The 15,204-nt window shown below is 36.9% G+C and overlaps 1 protein-coding gene across 1 annotated transcript in view; it reads right to left on the reverse strand.

Annotated features, from left to right (window-relative positions):
- USH2A (usherin) overlaps positions 1–15,204 on the reverse strand; it is a 602,856-nt gene that overhangs the window by 459,169 nt on the left and 128,483 nt on the right. The window contains exons 9-12 of the mRNA XM_081823209.1: positions 14,533–15,027; positions 13,252–13,521; positions 11,477–11,646; positions 4,724–4,868 (exon numbers count right to left, since the gene is read on the reverse strand). Of these exons, the coding sequence (XP_081679335.1) occupies positions 4,724–4,868; positions 11,477–11,646; positions 13,252–13,521; positions 14,533–15,027 (1,080 nt within the window). The remainder of the gene's footprint in view (positions 1–4,723; positions 4,869–11,476; positions 11,647–13,251; positions 13,522–14,532; positions 15,028–15,204) is intronic.

Here is a 15,204-nt window from a genome sequence, read left to right on the forward strand (position 1 = left end):
ACCTGTTGACTCCCCAAAGGGATTGATCTTCTCATTGTTTATTTCTATGACTTAGTATCTAGGAGTTATATTCAGATGTTTAATCTTAAAATCTTAGAAGAAAACTTCCATTTACTGAACATAAGCCTGGTAAGAAAGATACTGGATCTGTAATTGCTGGGCTTTTCCTTATATTCCAACAAAAACAAGTAAGTTCATTTTTACTGATCTTTAAAAAGACATTTAAAACGATGTCTTTTAAAATAAATCAAATGGTAAGCAAAAATTATTTTTCCATACTTTTGTCATGTAGGTGACTTTATTCTCTGCTTGGCAAAAGAAGAATCAGAGTTCTGACCAAATGTATTACAGGATTAAGAAATAAACATTTTCCCAGGAGAACATTAAAATAACTTTTCCTTCAGAAATGAAAGCATTTTACACAGAAACAAAAGACTATGGACTCCTCTAAGAAACAAACTGAGGGTTCTAGAGGGGAGGGGGTTGAGGGGATGGGTTAGCCCGGTGATGGGTATTGAGGAGGGCACATTCTGCAAGGAGCACTGGGTGTTATACTCAAACAATGAATCATGGAACACTCCATCAAAAACTAATGGTGTAATGTATGGTGATCAACATAACAATAAAAAAGTTAATGTATTCCTTTTAAGGGAAATTAGGTAGAAGGAAAATTTCGGCAAAGAACAAAAAACAATTTTAAATTTACACATTTAAATGTACACATTTAGGACATTTTAAATTTACCATTACATCTTCTCCTGCAACTGCTCAGTCCTTCACATTCCAGCTTCTGCTTCAACCACACTAAATAGATTTCTCCCCAAAGGGCCACCAGCGCCACCTTCCTTGTAGATCACATTCTTCTTGCTTTGCCTAGAGCACATGATACTACAGAATTCTAGATCCTTCTAGAATTCTCTTCCCTTAACTTTTCTAACACTGCTCCCTCAAATTCTGACCATTTCTCTACTTTACTTCTCCTTTCTCTTTCTCCCAAAATATGAGCATTCACTAAGATCTGAACTTCTAATTTGTATTTTCTCTGCTTTCACTAATTCATTACCATCCACAGTTTTAGCTTTATCTATATGCAATAATTACAAAGTCCATATCATTGTTAAGCCCCAGATTTGCATTTTCTGCTGCAGGCTCCTTATAATCGTCATGGATGTGTCTCTAACAAAGCAAATTTAAACTCATGGGTTTATTTCTCCCATGTGCTCTTTCTTCATCTTTCTCATTATCTTTAACGGCATCACCATGGTCTGCAATATTTACTGTCATCTTCAATTCTTCCTTCTTCTTAACCTGTGGATTTCTCTTCCTTAGTCCACCTGCATTCCCTTCCTTCAATCTTTACTTCTATTCATCTGATTTACTCCCTCACTGCCTCTTAGAAAAGTCTACCAGACTCTATTTGCACACTCTCTTCTAGTCAATTCTACATGCTACTGCCAGAGAAATCTTCATAAACCCCAGTTTTCATCCCATCGGTTCCTGGAACAGTGCTAGTCTCTAAAATAGCGACCAGGATGGCATGTGTCCAGTAAATACCTACCCAAATCCTAACCAAGCCTTTAGAGTCCACCTCAAATGCCATTTCATCTCCCAAATCAAATATCCCATATTCTATGTTCCCATAGCTTTCTTTTGTCCTTTATCCAATGCCTCCAGGTGTTAACCCTACCTGTTGTATGTCAGCATCTTCATGCAGGCACCATTAAGGTGTCTTTGAATTATCTTTGAATCCCCCATAGTGCCCTAAATAGATAAGCCCTTATTAGATGCTTACGGAATTGAGCATTCACAACAAAATACAGTAACATATGATTATGGCACATTATTAACTGTATGCTGCAAACAACAAATTTGAAATCTGTAGTTTTTGAGCAAAATTTTGAAATGCTTGTCATAATTCTGAATGGCATGTCCTTACAGAACTGAAAAATAATGCTTTTAGACTTTAGCACTCCTACAGTTTATTTTTGTAATATACTCCTTAGTTTCGGGACTCTGCACTATTTCATTTGTGTTATAATAGTGTTATGGAAGCAAAGTTGTAAAATAACCTTTTAGATTTTGATAATATTAGAAATTTTATAACATTTACATTGTGACAGAGTGAGAATAATCATGATAAAAATAACAATTTCTACTGAGGATTTACTCTGTGCTGGGCACTGCTTAACTTTCTTATTCCTCATGAACCCTGTAAAATAGGTTATCCTTAGTTTTAAATTGGAAAATTGAGCCAGAGAAGTCCCGTAGTTTACTTAAGGTCATACAGCTAGTAGATGGCAGAGCCCCAAATTTAAACCCTGGCATCTTCCCCTAAACACATGAATAAGTTCTTATTTTTAAAAGTCGATTAATTTGTGCATCTCATGGCTTTCAGAGAATATGAGAAGTTTCCAAGTTCTATCTTTCAAGGATAAAGAGGCAGAATTCAGAGGACTTAGATTAGTTTCATTTCACTACTTTTCCAGTGGACAGGAGTGGTCTTCAGTATCCTCACCAGTAGCTAAAATGGGAGCTGCACAGAGCACTCAGCTGTGACTTCTTCCATGCCCCAGAAACCAATTACTACAACCAAGGTGGATGTTGTTAACACACTTGTTATCACTGGTGTGTTGACCAGGAAGGATCTGTTTCACAGACATTTGTCCTGCTTTTCTCTTCCCATCCCCAGGGTCCATCTAATCTCATTAGTTTGTTTCCATGAAAAGACAGACTGAATTTCATCTATAAGAGAGTACCTGAACTAGCAGTAGAAACTGTGGCATGTGAGATACAGATGGGAGGTGCTGTGGGATGCAGCGTGGGAGAGAGACTTGAGGGAAGGCTTGCTATTGAAAATGTTATTGGAAGTGATGTCATGAGGAAGAGGAATTAGACTAAGGACAGCCCCCAAGGGAGTAGAAGGAGACTGTTGAATAGAAGCCGCAGAGAGATATTCTGGATCAATGTAAGAAATTACCATTTGAAAGAGGTCTCTAAACTTGGATTTGCCTGAGAATTGGGAGCTCCCCTACCGCTAAAGGCATCAAACATGAGTTGGATAAACACTTGGGGAGAATGTTACATAGAATATGCTATTATTGTCTAGAAAACATAGAATATGCTATTATTGTCTAGAAAGTTGCACTAGATGACTTTTGTTTTGAAGATTTTATTATTTATATACTTGAGAGAGAAAGAGAGAGTGGAGGGAAGAACAGAGGGAGAGGGACAAGCAGACTGCACTGTGAGCGGAGCTCAACCCAGGGCTCGATCCCATGACCCCAAGATCACAACCCAAGCTGAGATCAAGAGTCCCACGCTCAACCAACTGAGCCACCCAGGCGCCCCACACTAGATGACTTTTAAGTGTTTTACAACCCTGGGAAGTCATGATTTCAGTTCCGCTCACTCACATGATTGGGATCCCTCTATTCTCTACTATAACTCAGGCCAGTTTTCAACTTGTGTTGTTTCTATTTTTACTTTTCTCCAGCCTGCAAGACAGATTCCTCTTCTTTGTTCTCTAGCCCCAAACTATATCATTTTTCCAGAAGGACACAGGGAGCCTGCCTCTATTATCCATATTCAGTAACCCTCTAATAATCTAATATACAAAAATAAATAAATAAACAGTGTTATAGGAGAGTGGTATTTTATACAATCTAGTATGCCATAAATGTATGCATACATATGAAATACATATAAATATATAAAAACACAAAGGGTTCAGTTGTAGAGGTAATAAAACATAGTTCCTTAGCACTGGGGAGTCGTTCTCATGGATGGAAAATTTGAAGAAACAAAATTACTTGGATAAAGTCATTTGAGCCAAACAAGTTTTTCCAGAACTAAAGCAAGGTAAAACAAAACAATAGAACTGGACCTGAATACAGTTAGGGAAAAGGCACAGGGAATATTTTTATAGCTAAATATGTTTGCATAATATCTGTCATTCATCTAGGAGTCTCTTAACCTTCTCACATCTGGACATTTTCTTAAGGAGGACCAAGCCTTGCTTGATTGCAGACAGAAAACTGATTTGAAAATATACTAACTGCAGAGTAACTGAGTTATGTAGGTGTTAGTGATACATGTAATCAAGTTTGTATGAATCTATTTTGCTCTAAGTAAAGCAAGCCAAAAATTTATACAAACCATTTCCTACTAAGATCTTACTTGATCACCAGTCTTTTATTTGAATTTCACAGACTTAGGAGCTTCTTATTAATAACAAAATTATTAATAATTACACTACTGCCCAGCCAATAAAGGCAAAATATAACACCAGGGCAACCCAGTAATTCCCGGATGTCTACCTTTAACCCCACAGGGCAGGCATGAATAGATCCAAAGCCCACAAAAAGGGTCAGGAAGAAGCATCCTGAGCCTCATAAGAAGCCACCTGGGCACTTCCAACTGTCAGAACATCACTAGGACTTAGGGTGGTTGTTGAGCCCTGGAGTTGCTCTGCATCTAATTATATTTCTTATTATGGCACAGGTGCAACTCAGGGCTCCCATGGACCTCTTAAACCTCAGCTCATTTACTTATTTTTTGTTTGTTTAAAAATGTCAATATAGGTAGCAATCAGAGTTAGTGATGGGGGAGCAGGAGAAACCAGAAAAGACAAGTATTAAGTCCAAACTAGAGAAGGTATTGAACTTTATAGGTGTTTGTTTATAAAGACACAATATATTTTTTGTGTCCATTAAAACTTGCTTACCTGCTGCTAATGTCTGTCCTGTTCCTGACGCACTGGTTACACAACCAATTGAGTTGCAGAGAGAAATAGTAAAGTTGTATATCCTATAAGGTTTTAGTTCTTTTACAATGTAAGATAGTTCTTGGGATTTAGCAGTGTACAACACCTTCAAGGCAAAAAAAAAAAAAATCAGATAATAGATAAACAGTGTGAGAAATATAACCTTGGCAGTCAAGAATCCATGAATCCAATCATGTTCTATGAATTCAGACAGAGGAATTATTGCCAACCACTATTAGGAAAGGGATTTTTTTGAAGAGTCTCAACAAGCTAGGATTTAATTGATAATTGTACAATCACACTGTTTTATGAGGTAATAATCCAGTTCCTGAGTGGATAAATGAGGAAACCAAGTTATTGCCTCATAAAGCAGCATGGTGTTATGGTTATTGTCACCAATGGTAGAGATAAAGGATGGTGACATTGTCATTGTTATCATGAAAAAGTCCAAATAAAACCATGGGGCTTGGCCAGAACTAACCCCACGTAGTAATGCCCACACGTTATTTGATGGAGCCAGTACAGAAAAATGTCACTATGTTAAATCAATTCCATCATTTTCTTGAAAGAAAAAAAAAAAAGCCACAAGAGAAAAAGGAAAACAAGTAAACACATTACTGTGCATCCACATGAGGTCAATTCTCAATTATCTTTCTTATACAAATAAGCATATGCAGATTAGATCAAACAGTTACATTTTTTGAAATATTGTCTTTATCACACAATTTCAAATGAAAATAGCAGATTTGAGCAAAGGAGACTGAGAGGAACTCCATAGTCCATAAACAAATAATTAAACGACTATCACTGAGCATTGGTCCCATCATTACAACTAGAAATGATCAAAAGCAACCACATAAGTTTACTTAGTTTATAGATACAAAAAGCACTGGAAATTATATTCAGAAAAAAAAGTCATTAAAACAAAGAATATGACACCAAGCATTAGTATAAAACTTTTTTTCTAAGGGATGTTGGTATACATTCATATCAAATAATCTTCCATAAATATAAATGCAGGTAACTGTAAAGGTTAGTAACATTTGAAGTAATTGTCTAGATATTTTCACTGTAGAAGTAAGATAAAATTCATTTGGAATATTTGCCTGGGTATTGACTTTAAAATTTCATGAACTAAATGAGTAGTTCTAGAAAGCAGTGTGAATAGAATATAAACAATATCATATATAAAACAATTTTCAGAAATAAAGTAATTTCAAAGATTCTAAAAATCTAGGAATAATTTAAAACTTTGGTACTATTTCCTCACAATTACATTTAGAAATCAGAAAAACATCAAACACCAGATTATAAATCCTTTATGTTTCTAATTCTAAAGTTTTTATTGAGGGATTGAGGATATAAAATTTTCTGCTCTGTGCAATGTGATTTAAGATTTTCTAAGAAAAGTAAAACATTGAAATGAGTAAAATTTACTGGATATTGCTATACAATTTATCCCACTTATAACAATCCTGGTAGGATTAATGTAGACTTTTAGAAAATGGAATTGTTCTCCAGATAAAATATAATAAAGTGTTTCTTATTTTAAGGAAAATGTGGTAAAAATATACAGTGGAATATTATGCAGTCATAAAAAGGGTTGAGATCATGCCATTTATGACAACATGGATGGACCTAGAGGATCTTATGCTAAATAAAGACAAACTGATAAAGACAAATACCATAGGATTTCACTCATATATGGAATCTAAAAAACAAAACACATGAATAAACAAACAAACAAAAAGCAAAATCAGACCTGCAAATATGGAGAACAAACCGACGGTTGCCAGAGGGAAGGTGTGGAGAGGATGGACAAAATAGGTGAAGGACAGTGGGAAACACAGGCTTCCCAGTTATGGAATCAATAAGTCATGGGAATAAAAAGGCACAGCATAGGGAATATGATTAATGTTACTGTAACAGCATTGTGTGGTGACAGATGGGAGCTACATTTATGGTGAACATAGCATAACACATACAGAAGTTGAATCACTATGTTGTACACCTGAAACTAATTTAATATTGTATGAACTATACTCAAATTTTTTTTAAAAAATTTAAAAATGAAGTATTTCCTATTTCATTTAGGATGTTGCATTATTTTTTGAGCAAACTATTCTGTGGAGCAAGAATACAAGATGAAATATAACAAGAAATAGAAAATGTAGATTAATACTAATTTTGATGGACTTTTACTTCTCTACAGATAGTTGTTATAAATTACATGATTTTATTTTTTTTATTTTTTTTTTAAAGATTTTATTTATTCATTTGAGACACAGAGATACAGAGAGAGAGAGAGAGCATGAGCAGTGGGAGAGGCAAAGGGAGAGGAAGAAGCAGACTCCCCGCTGAGTCAGGAGCCTGATGTGGGACTCGATCCCAGGACCCCGGGATCATGACCTGAGCCGAAGGCAGACGCTTAACCATCTGAGCCACCCAGGCGCCCATAAATTACATGATTTTAAAAAGACATTTACCTTAAAGCTTGGGGCACATAAAATAATCACGCAGATAAACTTTGTCTTTACCATATATATAGTCATTTTATAAGACTTAAAGGACCAATTTAATTGAAAATTTTCTTTGGGATAAATCTTTAAGGAAGTGGAGAGAATTCTGTAGAAGCTTGAAATCCTACGCTGATAATATCACCACTTCTATATATTTCCTTGCCACATTCTTAGTCAATGTTTCTGTAACAATTATTTACAGTAGGCTTTCCCTAGAAATTTTGGCTACTTTTTTACCAAGCTTATAACAAGACACACTCAGGCCAGTGTGGATACAAATTTAATTATTGAGAAGGGGAAGATTTTGACTTTGCCACTCTTGATTTCACTTTCTTGAATACCTGATTAGGTAGATAGATATTTGTAGGGAGAGAAAGCGTAAGAGAATAAAGTAGCATATCTATATCCTTATTTCAACTCAGCCACAAAGAAAGACTTCTCAACAAAAAAGATGCATATACATAATTTTTGTCACTAATAAAAAAGAAATATTTTCCTGCTCCACTGATTGATAAAATTATCTTTTTAAAAGTTTAATGTAGTCCTATCCCATTAATAATAATCACTAGTAGGACCTAATATTTGTCAAGCACTTGAAACTCCACAAAACTCATGTAGATAAGCAGAAATTGTTTTCCTATTTTACAGATGAGTAAAACCTGAAGTGCATATATGTGTGGATGGCTAGCAATTGGCAGAAGTGGAATATGAACAAACAAGTTGACTTCTAAGGCTATATTTTTAGGAACTATGTTTTTTTCTTATTTTTGTTTCTTAGACTAGAATACCATACTGCAAGTAATAGTTGCTTTGAAGCTATGTTTTACGGAGAAAGAATAGTTTACAAAGCAAAAGCATAGCAAAAACAACAAAACAACAATGATAAATACGGTATAACATTAAGGACCAAACAAAGCAGTTACAGCTGTAAATTTACCTTAAATTTTATGATACACTGGATTGGTAGACTAAATCATTTCAGTTACAAGATATGTGTAAGGTTACCTCTGTGTTTATCACCTGAGACAGAGGCAGATTAGTCAGCACTTATTTCCAGACTAATGAAAAAGTAAAACAAGGAATCATAAATTATTTATTGGTTCTTCTTCTAGCTTTGTGTTGTAAACATGCTCTGTCTACTGAAAAGGCTCAGAAATATTGGCAATCCTATTGGGAATGGGTTGAAGACGGTCTCTCAAAAATCCTTGTTTGCCTAGTACCTCAGAAAGTGATCTTATTTGGAAACTGGGTCTTTGCAGATATAATTAATTAAACCATCATGGATTTAAGCTGGGTCTTAAGTACAAGGGATATATTTATAGAAGAAAGGAGAGGGATACACAAATACAAAGAGACAGCAACACAGAGAAGAAGGCCATGTGAAGACAGGCAGAGACTGGAGTTATGCTGCCACAAACCAAGGAACGCAAGGAGCTACCGGAAGCTGAAAGAGGCAAGGAAGGAATCTCCTGGACAGCCTTCAGAGGGAAAATGGCCCTGCCAACACTTTGATTTCAGACTCTGGCCCTCCATTAAAAAAATAAATTTCTGTTGTTTTACATCACTTAGTTTATGGTTAATTTGTTACTGCAGTCCCAGGAAACTAATACAATGGGGTACAAAGGTCTGGCTCCTTGACTTCTTTAGGACAACCTGATAGGGTCATTTCAGCTCCAGAACTACCCACAGGATCAGCTTAGACCCTTTCGTTACTGCATCACAACTCAGCTTCTTATTCTGCTCAACCCTGCAACTCTTACTACTTTCCGTGTGTTGTTTCTGAGAGCACTCCCCAATAAACATGTACTCAACCCTCTCCACAGCATCTGTTTCCCAGAGAACCTGACCTAAGTGACAGCAGGAGTGCCCTAGGAAGGAGACTCTAAAATGATATTTTGGAGTTGGATCACCAACCAGCTGGCTGCCAAAGAGAACCTCATCACAGGTAGTGGGTGGAGTACTGATGGCCCCTAGCATACACTAGTGGTGCAATTCTTAAACTCATTGGTGGTGAACTGGATGATTTACCAGTAGAAGGAAGTTCACTGGTTTGGTGGAACTGGAAATTATATGGACTACTTTGGGGAATGTAGTAATTATTAGGACTGTGGAATCAAGCAGCTCTTGCTGGGTGCTATTAATGCATTGAAGAAAGACAAGATCTGAAGGTCATCAATTCAAGGCAAACTGTGAAAACTGCCTTGGCAGTATTGGTTCTCCAAATTAATAACATCCTATTAAATGAATCAGAGAAGCAAGACATGGCAGATATACAGAGGTCTTGGTATTATATGCTCCAAAGAATGAGAGATCAAGTTTTTTAAAATTAAGGGTCTGCCACATCAGTAAAATTTTTAGGGGTCCAGTAGCCTAAGACATGCTAGGACATCCCTTCCAAAGTAAAGGTCAAATTATTGCATCTTGCCCTTACCACTAGGAGGAAAGAAACAGAATGTCTGGCAGGCCTTCTTACATTCTGAAGAGAGTATACTCCACATCTGGGAATACTATTCTGACCAAGTTACTGAATACTATGGAGTACTGCCAGCTCTGAGTGTGCCCTAGGGCTGGAGAGGATTCTTCAGCAGGTCAAGGCTGTGTTGCAAGCAGCCAAGCAACTTGGGACATAAAGCCTATCAGATCCTGTGGTATGTGAGACATTTATGGCAAGCCCTCAGTAAGAGAGTCACAAGGTACACTCACGGGATGTGGAGCAAGGTCATATCACACAATGGAAATTAAACACCATCTGCTAGACAGTCCCTAGCATGCTAGTGGGCTTTGGTCAAAGCAGAGAATCTGACTATCAACATCAAATGGTCATGTAGCCAGAGCTACCCCTCATGAGCTGAGTTCTGTCAGACAGGCTATGTCTTAAGGCCAAGTTGGTCCAACAGAAATTCATCGTAAAATGGAAGGGGATATCTGGTAACAGGCATAAGCAGAGCCAGGAATAATATGCTGTGCAAGCAGGTTGTCTGGACCCCCATGTCATCTACCATTTGTACACTGATGGCTCAATCTCAGCTCATACCTATGACTTCTTGGACGTTCCTCAAGAGCTGACAGAGTAGAAAAATGTGGTTGGGTTCACAGATGGGCGGTCTTAGTACATGGTTGCAAGTCAAAAATGGGTGATGGATGCTCTATAACCCCATTCAAGAATGGCCCTAAAAACCAGCAGTAAGAAGAAATCTGCTCAATGGGCAGAACTTCAGGCAGTGCACCTGGCCATCCATTTTGTGTGGAAAAGGAAGAGTCCAAAGGCAGAACACATCTGAACTATATGGCAGTGACCTGAATGTATTGGTCATGGGCATGGAAAAAAAAAAAGCCTGGAAGATCAGGAACCAGGAAGTGTGGGAAAGAAGAATGTGGATAGGCCCCTGGGAGAGATGCTTATGTGTGAGGATCTCTTTATATCGTGCTAATGCCCACCAAAGAGCGTCTTCCTCAAAAGAGGTGCTAAACAGCCAAGTACACAGAGTGACTTGTCCAGTTAACATCAGCCACTTCTGTCATTGGCCACCCTCATGCTGGTAAAATAGGCTAATGGAGTACATTGACCACACCATAAATTAGAGGGAAACAAGAGTCTCTCCCCTTCCAGGATTATTATATACATATCAAATGACTTAGCCCATGTACACAATAAAGCCTTTATAAGTTAGCTATGATTATTATTCTCATTACTAGAAGGCAATATGTCACTGTATATCCCAAACCTTGACCATGTTAACCTTTGCTATAAGCTGTGATAAAACCATTCCTCAGAACTCTCTTCTCTTAGGAAACAGAAATAGGCAAAATGTCCATAGAAGACGTTACTTATATTTCCAAAAGAATTAACACAATATAAATACCAACTGACTGTGGGTTGGTTGAATACATTACTGTATGCCCAAATAACATGACAGTGCACAGCTACTGAAAGTCAGCTCCTTACAAGATATTTAAGGATAGATGTTAAGTGTAGAAAGCATATTTTATTAAACAAAATCATACCTATTTTGTTTTAATACATGTTTTTGTTAGAAAAATAAGTGATAGAAATATACAGTGCCTCGTATGTATGGTTTTATATTAAGAAACAAACACCACACGTAAGGAATATATAAGGGAGAATTTGGTCATAGAGTTCTGCAAAATCAGAAAATGCCAAAAAGAAGACAATTCAATTCTAAAATATTAATACCTGTGACAACGCAGCCGGAAGAGATTGCTGAGGTGACTGTTCAGAAACCATATTGATCTTATACCCCACAACTTCTCCTCTTGTTACATTCTCTGCTGGCTTCTCCCAGGACACATTGAGGGAGTGCGGTGAGAGCGGGAAGACGGAAGGAGGGGTCATGAATGCAGGCACTGTCAATGATGATAACACAAGCAGACAATGAATGCTGTACCTCCAGGTTTCCAGATGGAATTCATACACCTATTCTAGTTTCTCACATAACCCTGTTCCTTACATAATCCAATTTCTAAACATCAAAGGATATACTGGTGCTTAGAAAAGCTACTTGCCTTTTGTTGTTGTTGTTGTTGTTGTTGTTGTTCTCTGCAAGGATGTTCTCCACCCTTATATTCCCAGCAAAGATATTTTCCATTTACAAAAGAAACATCATTTAAGAATTTGCTTATGTTCACCAAGATAACTAGTAGATTATTTGGGGTTGGAAACCACAGGTCTTATGAAGCATTTGAAAGGAGAAGTCATCAAAACGGAATCTTAGTCCGCAAAGTCCAGAACAATGCATAGTGACATATTGGATTTCTGATGTACAGATGTATTTCACTGAGCCACACTGATAGAGCTTGGAGAATATTACTCCTCAGGAAGAGGTAAATCTAAAATGTTCTAAATAACCCCAAAGAAATGTTTAAAGTTTTCAATAAATCTTGATTGAAATGTTCAGAGTACATACATGCATACATTCTCCCCCTGCCATCCTTGAGATCTTAATATGGATTTTAAATGTGCTAACCAAAGGTGTATTATCAAAGGACCTCATCACACGTTCAGCAGCCAGTGACCCATAAGATTATGAGGGTCCAGTATTGCAGTTTCACCCATTACTTTTATTTCTGACCTTGATTTTCCCCTTCCAGAATGCCATGGCTCATCACTTGTGCTGTCATGGCACTATTATTTGTCCAAGACGGCTGGTAGTCATTAAGAGATGCTCAAGCACAATGCACATTTTATTCATGAAATGATTCCCTTGGAATTCAACCTAAAGCTACCCTTATCCTCCCACAGTCCTAACAGATCCAATTTAAATCAGGACTTAGGTTTCTTTGAATATCCATAGATTCAAAGCAGAACAAAAAGTGTCTTTTTTTGGTTAAAGGCTCATGATATTTGAGGTGTTTTGAATGTAAAGAGTGAGGGGGGGTTAAAAATATCTCACTTGCTGTAGTGAAGATATCTTAAGAAAATTAAAAATTTTACTCTCCTTCCTTACCATATTGCCAACTGCTTATAAGCACACTTGTGAATTACAGATATTGATATCCAGGATTCTATCATTAAGTATCATCTAGTACCTACACTATTTGCTTTGGAGAGAGAAATAAAAACAAAATGAGATTTGTGAAATTGGTAGTTATCTCTTTCATTGAACATAAACTGTGCTGAATTTGGAGCAAGATAGGACATACGGCCAACCCACTTCAGGAATGGAAACCAATTACTATTATTGGCAAACATTCCCCAAAGACTGTAACTATAGTTAAGTTATTTTTCCCCCTTGAAGTAATAACTCAAGCATTTTTTCCCCCCTAAAACTTATTGCAAGTGCTTTGTGACCTTGAGATATTTACATAACCAACTGATACGTTAAATTTTTCCTTGGCCTATATAAATTTATAATTGCTTTTCAAAAGGGACTTTAGTTCTGCTGACTTTCACTTGGGGCAGTATTTTCATTTGGGAATCTTCAAAGTAGAGTTCAAAGCATTTTTCTTCACCTGATTCTCCCGTTCTTTCTGAAGTCCAGGCAGAAGACACACTGCCAGCCATGTTCACAGCTAAGACTCGAAACTCATACGTGGTGTATGGTTCCAAGGCCGTGATGGTTGTGGCTGTTTGAGGAGGTTTTAATGCATTTTCGTTAGCTGATTCTGCAAGTGGGTGAGGACTGAGCCAGCCACTGCTCTGAAAAACTCGACTTTCTGCTGATGTGGTTTCTCCATCAGATTTCATTCTTCTCATGTACAGTTCATATCTTATAATTATTCCTAGAAAAGTGAACCAGGAGGACTCATCAGACAGACAGACAGTTTTGGGGGTGGGGCGGGGTTAGGCCGGTTGAAAAGTACCAGCTTTGCATTATTCTTCTGACTAGATTACCTGACCATTTCTTCAGTAATCTAGATGATGGGACTTATAAAACACAACAAACTGATGGACAGATGAATGTATGAAATACTGCTGAAAATCATATTCATGGGAAAAACAAATCAAAAGGGAATGCATAAACACAAAATAGCTTTAACTTATTACAGGTAAATTCAATCCCTTTCAGAATGAATGATCATAATTTGTACTAAGAATTGCATTTGGGGGGGCAGATTTGATCATTGCACCTCCAATTTATATACTTTCAAATATGGGTATTTTATTATCTGTTTAACACAAGCCCTGTTTATATAAATACTAGAATATTAAACTTGATTTCTACCTAGTCTTCTTAAATAACTTTAAAAGTCTAAGAGAAAAGGTTTTACCATCGTACGTACATGATATTAATTACTAAAAATCTATGAATTTGTGTCTGGCCTGTATAACCAAGGGTTCAATTGTATGAAGACAAAAAATTAACTTAATGGAGTCAGCTAGCCTATATACATATTTTTTGTATTATTTTATATCCTTTCCTTGCTTAAAAGAGAAAATTTACTGCTTATGGGTGCCCTAACTTGTGACACAGTCAAATATAATGCATTTCATAAGTGAGTTTCAAATTAGAAACATCATTTTTGTTGTGACAGATGTCATTAAGAGCAAAGATAATATTAGCCTTTTAAGGGGCAATTTAAATGAATGGAATTTGTTATTAGATTAAAGAAATATACTTGTTCTACTAACCAGTACAAATAGTATCTGATATCTTTAGAAATTCTCAATTATTATATCGTACAGTTACAAAAATGCATACAGTTGCCAGATTCTTATTGCACAATTCCAAATGCCTAGATTCTCATTCCTGTTTTGCTCAAGAAAGGGAAATCTAAGCCCTGAATTCTTACCATTTGGTTCCATTGGGGGAGACCATTCTACATGAAGTTCTGTGGAACCGATCTGCTGCACCTCAGGTGGACCCAGCCTTCGGGGAGGTGCCTGGGCTGTGATCACCGTAAGGGGTGAGCTGTGTAAACAGCCCCCACTAGTACACGCCTGTACAGAAAAATGGTACTTGGTGAATGGAACCAGATTCCAGATGGTAGCAGAGGTTTCATGACCTTCATAAGGAACACATGGCTGATTGCCACTTGAAGGAGCACAAGACAAAATATATTTTTCTATAGGCCCAGAATGATTTGAAGGTGCAGTCCAGGCAAGTGTCACGGAGTCTGAGCTAATAGGAAGGATATAATTTAAGCTCAAGTTTCCTTCTGGGACCCCTGGTTTCGTCTTATAAATGACAGACGCACTCTTTGTTGAACCATGCACACTGGCCGTCTCGATGTAATAGGAATAGGAAGTATATGGTGACAGGTCAGTATCTAAGAAGTACTGAATATCTGAAATTAAAAGAAGAAAAGAGTTACATTTCACAAATTGGTAAGGAATCCTTTCTAATTGTTTTCCTATTTATATAACTTAATCACATAAACTATACAATCTGCTCTTGAATAAGAGAATGGTTCATATATTTAAAACTGAAAACGAATTCTGATTGTTTTTACTGTGCAGTATAA

Source organism: Leptonychotes weddellii, chromosome 6 (genome assembly GCF_054177405.1).
Source record: "Leptonychotes weddellii isolate Sample4059 chromosome 6, ASM5417740v2, whole genome shotgun sequence".
Classification (NCBI taxonomy): domain Eukaryota; kingdom Metazoa; phylum Chordata; class Mammalia; order Carnivora; family Phocidae; genus Leptonychotes; species Leptonychotes weddellii.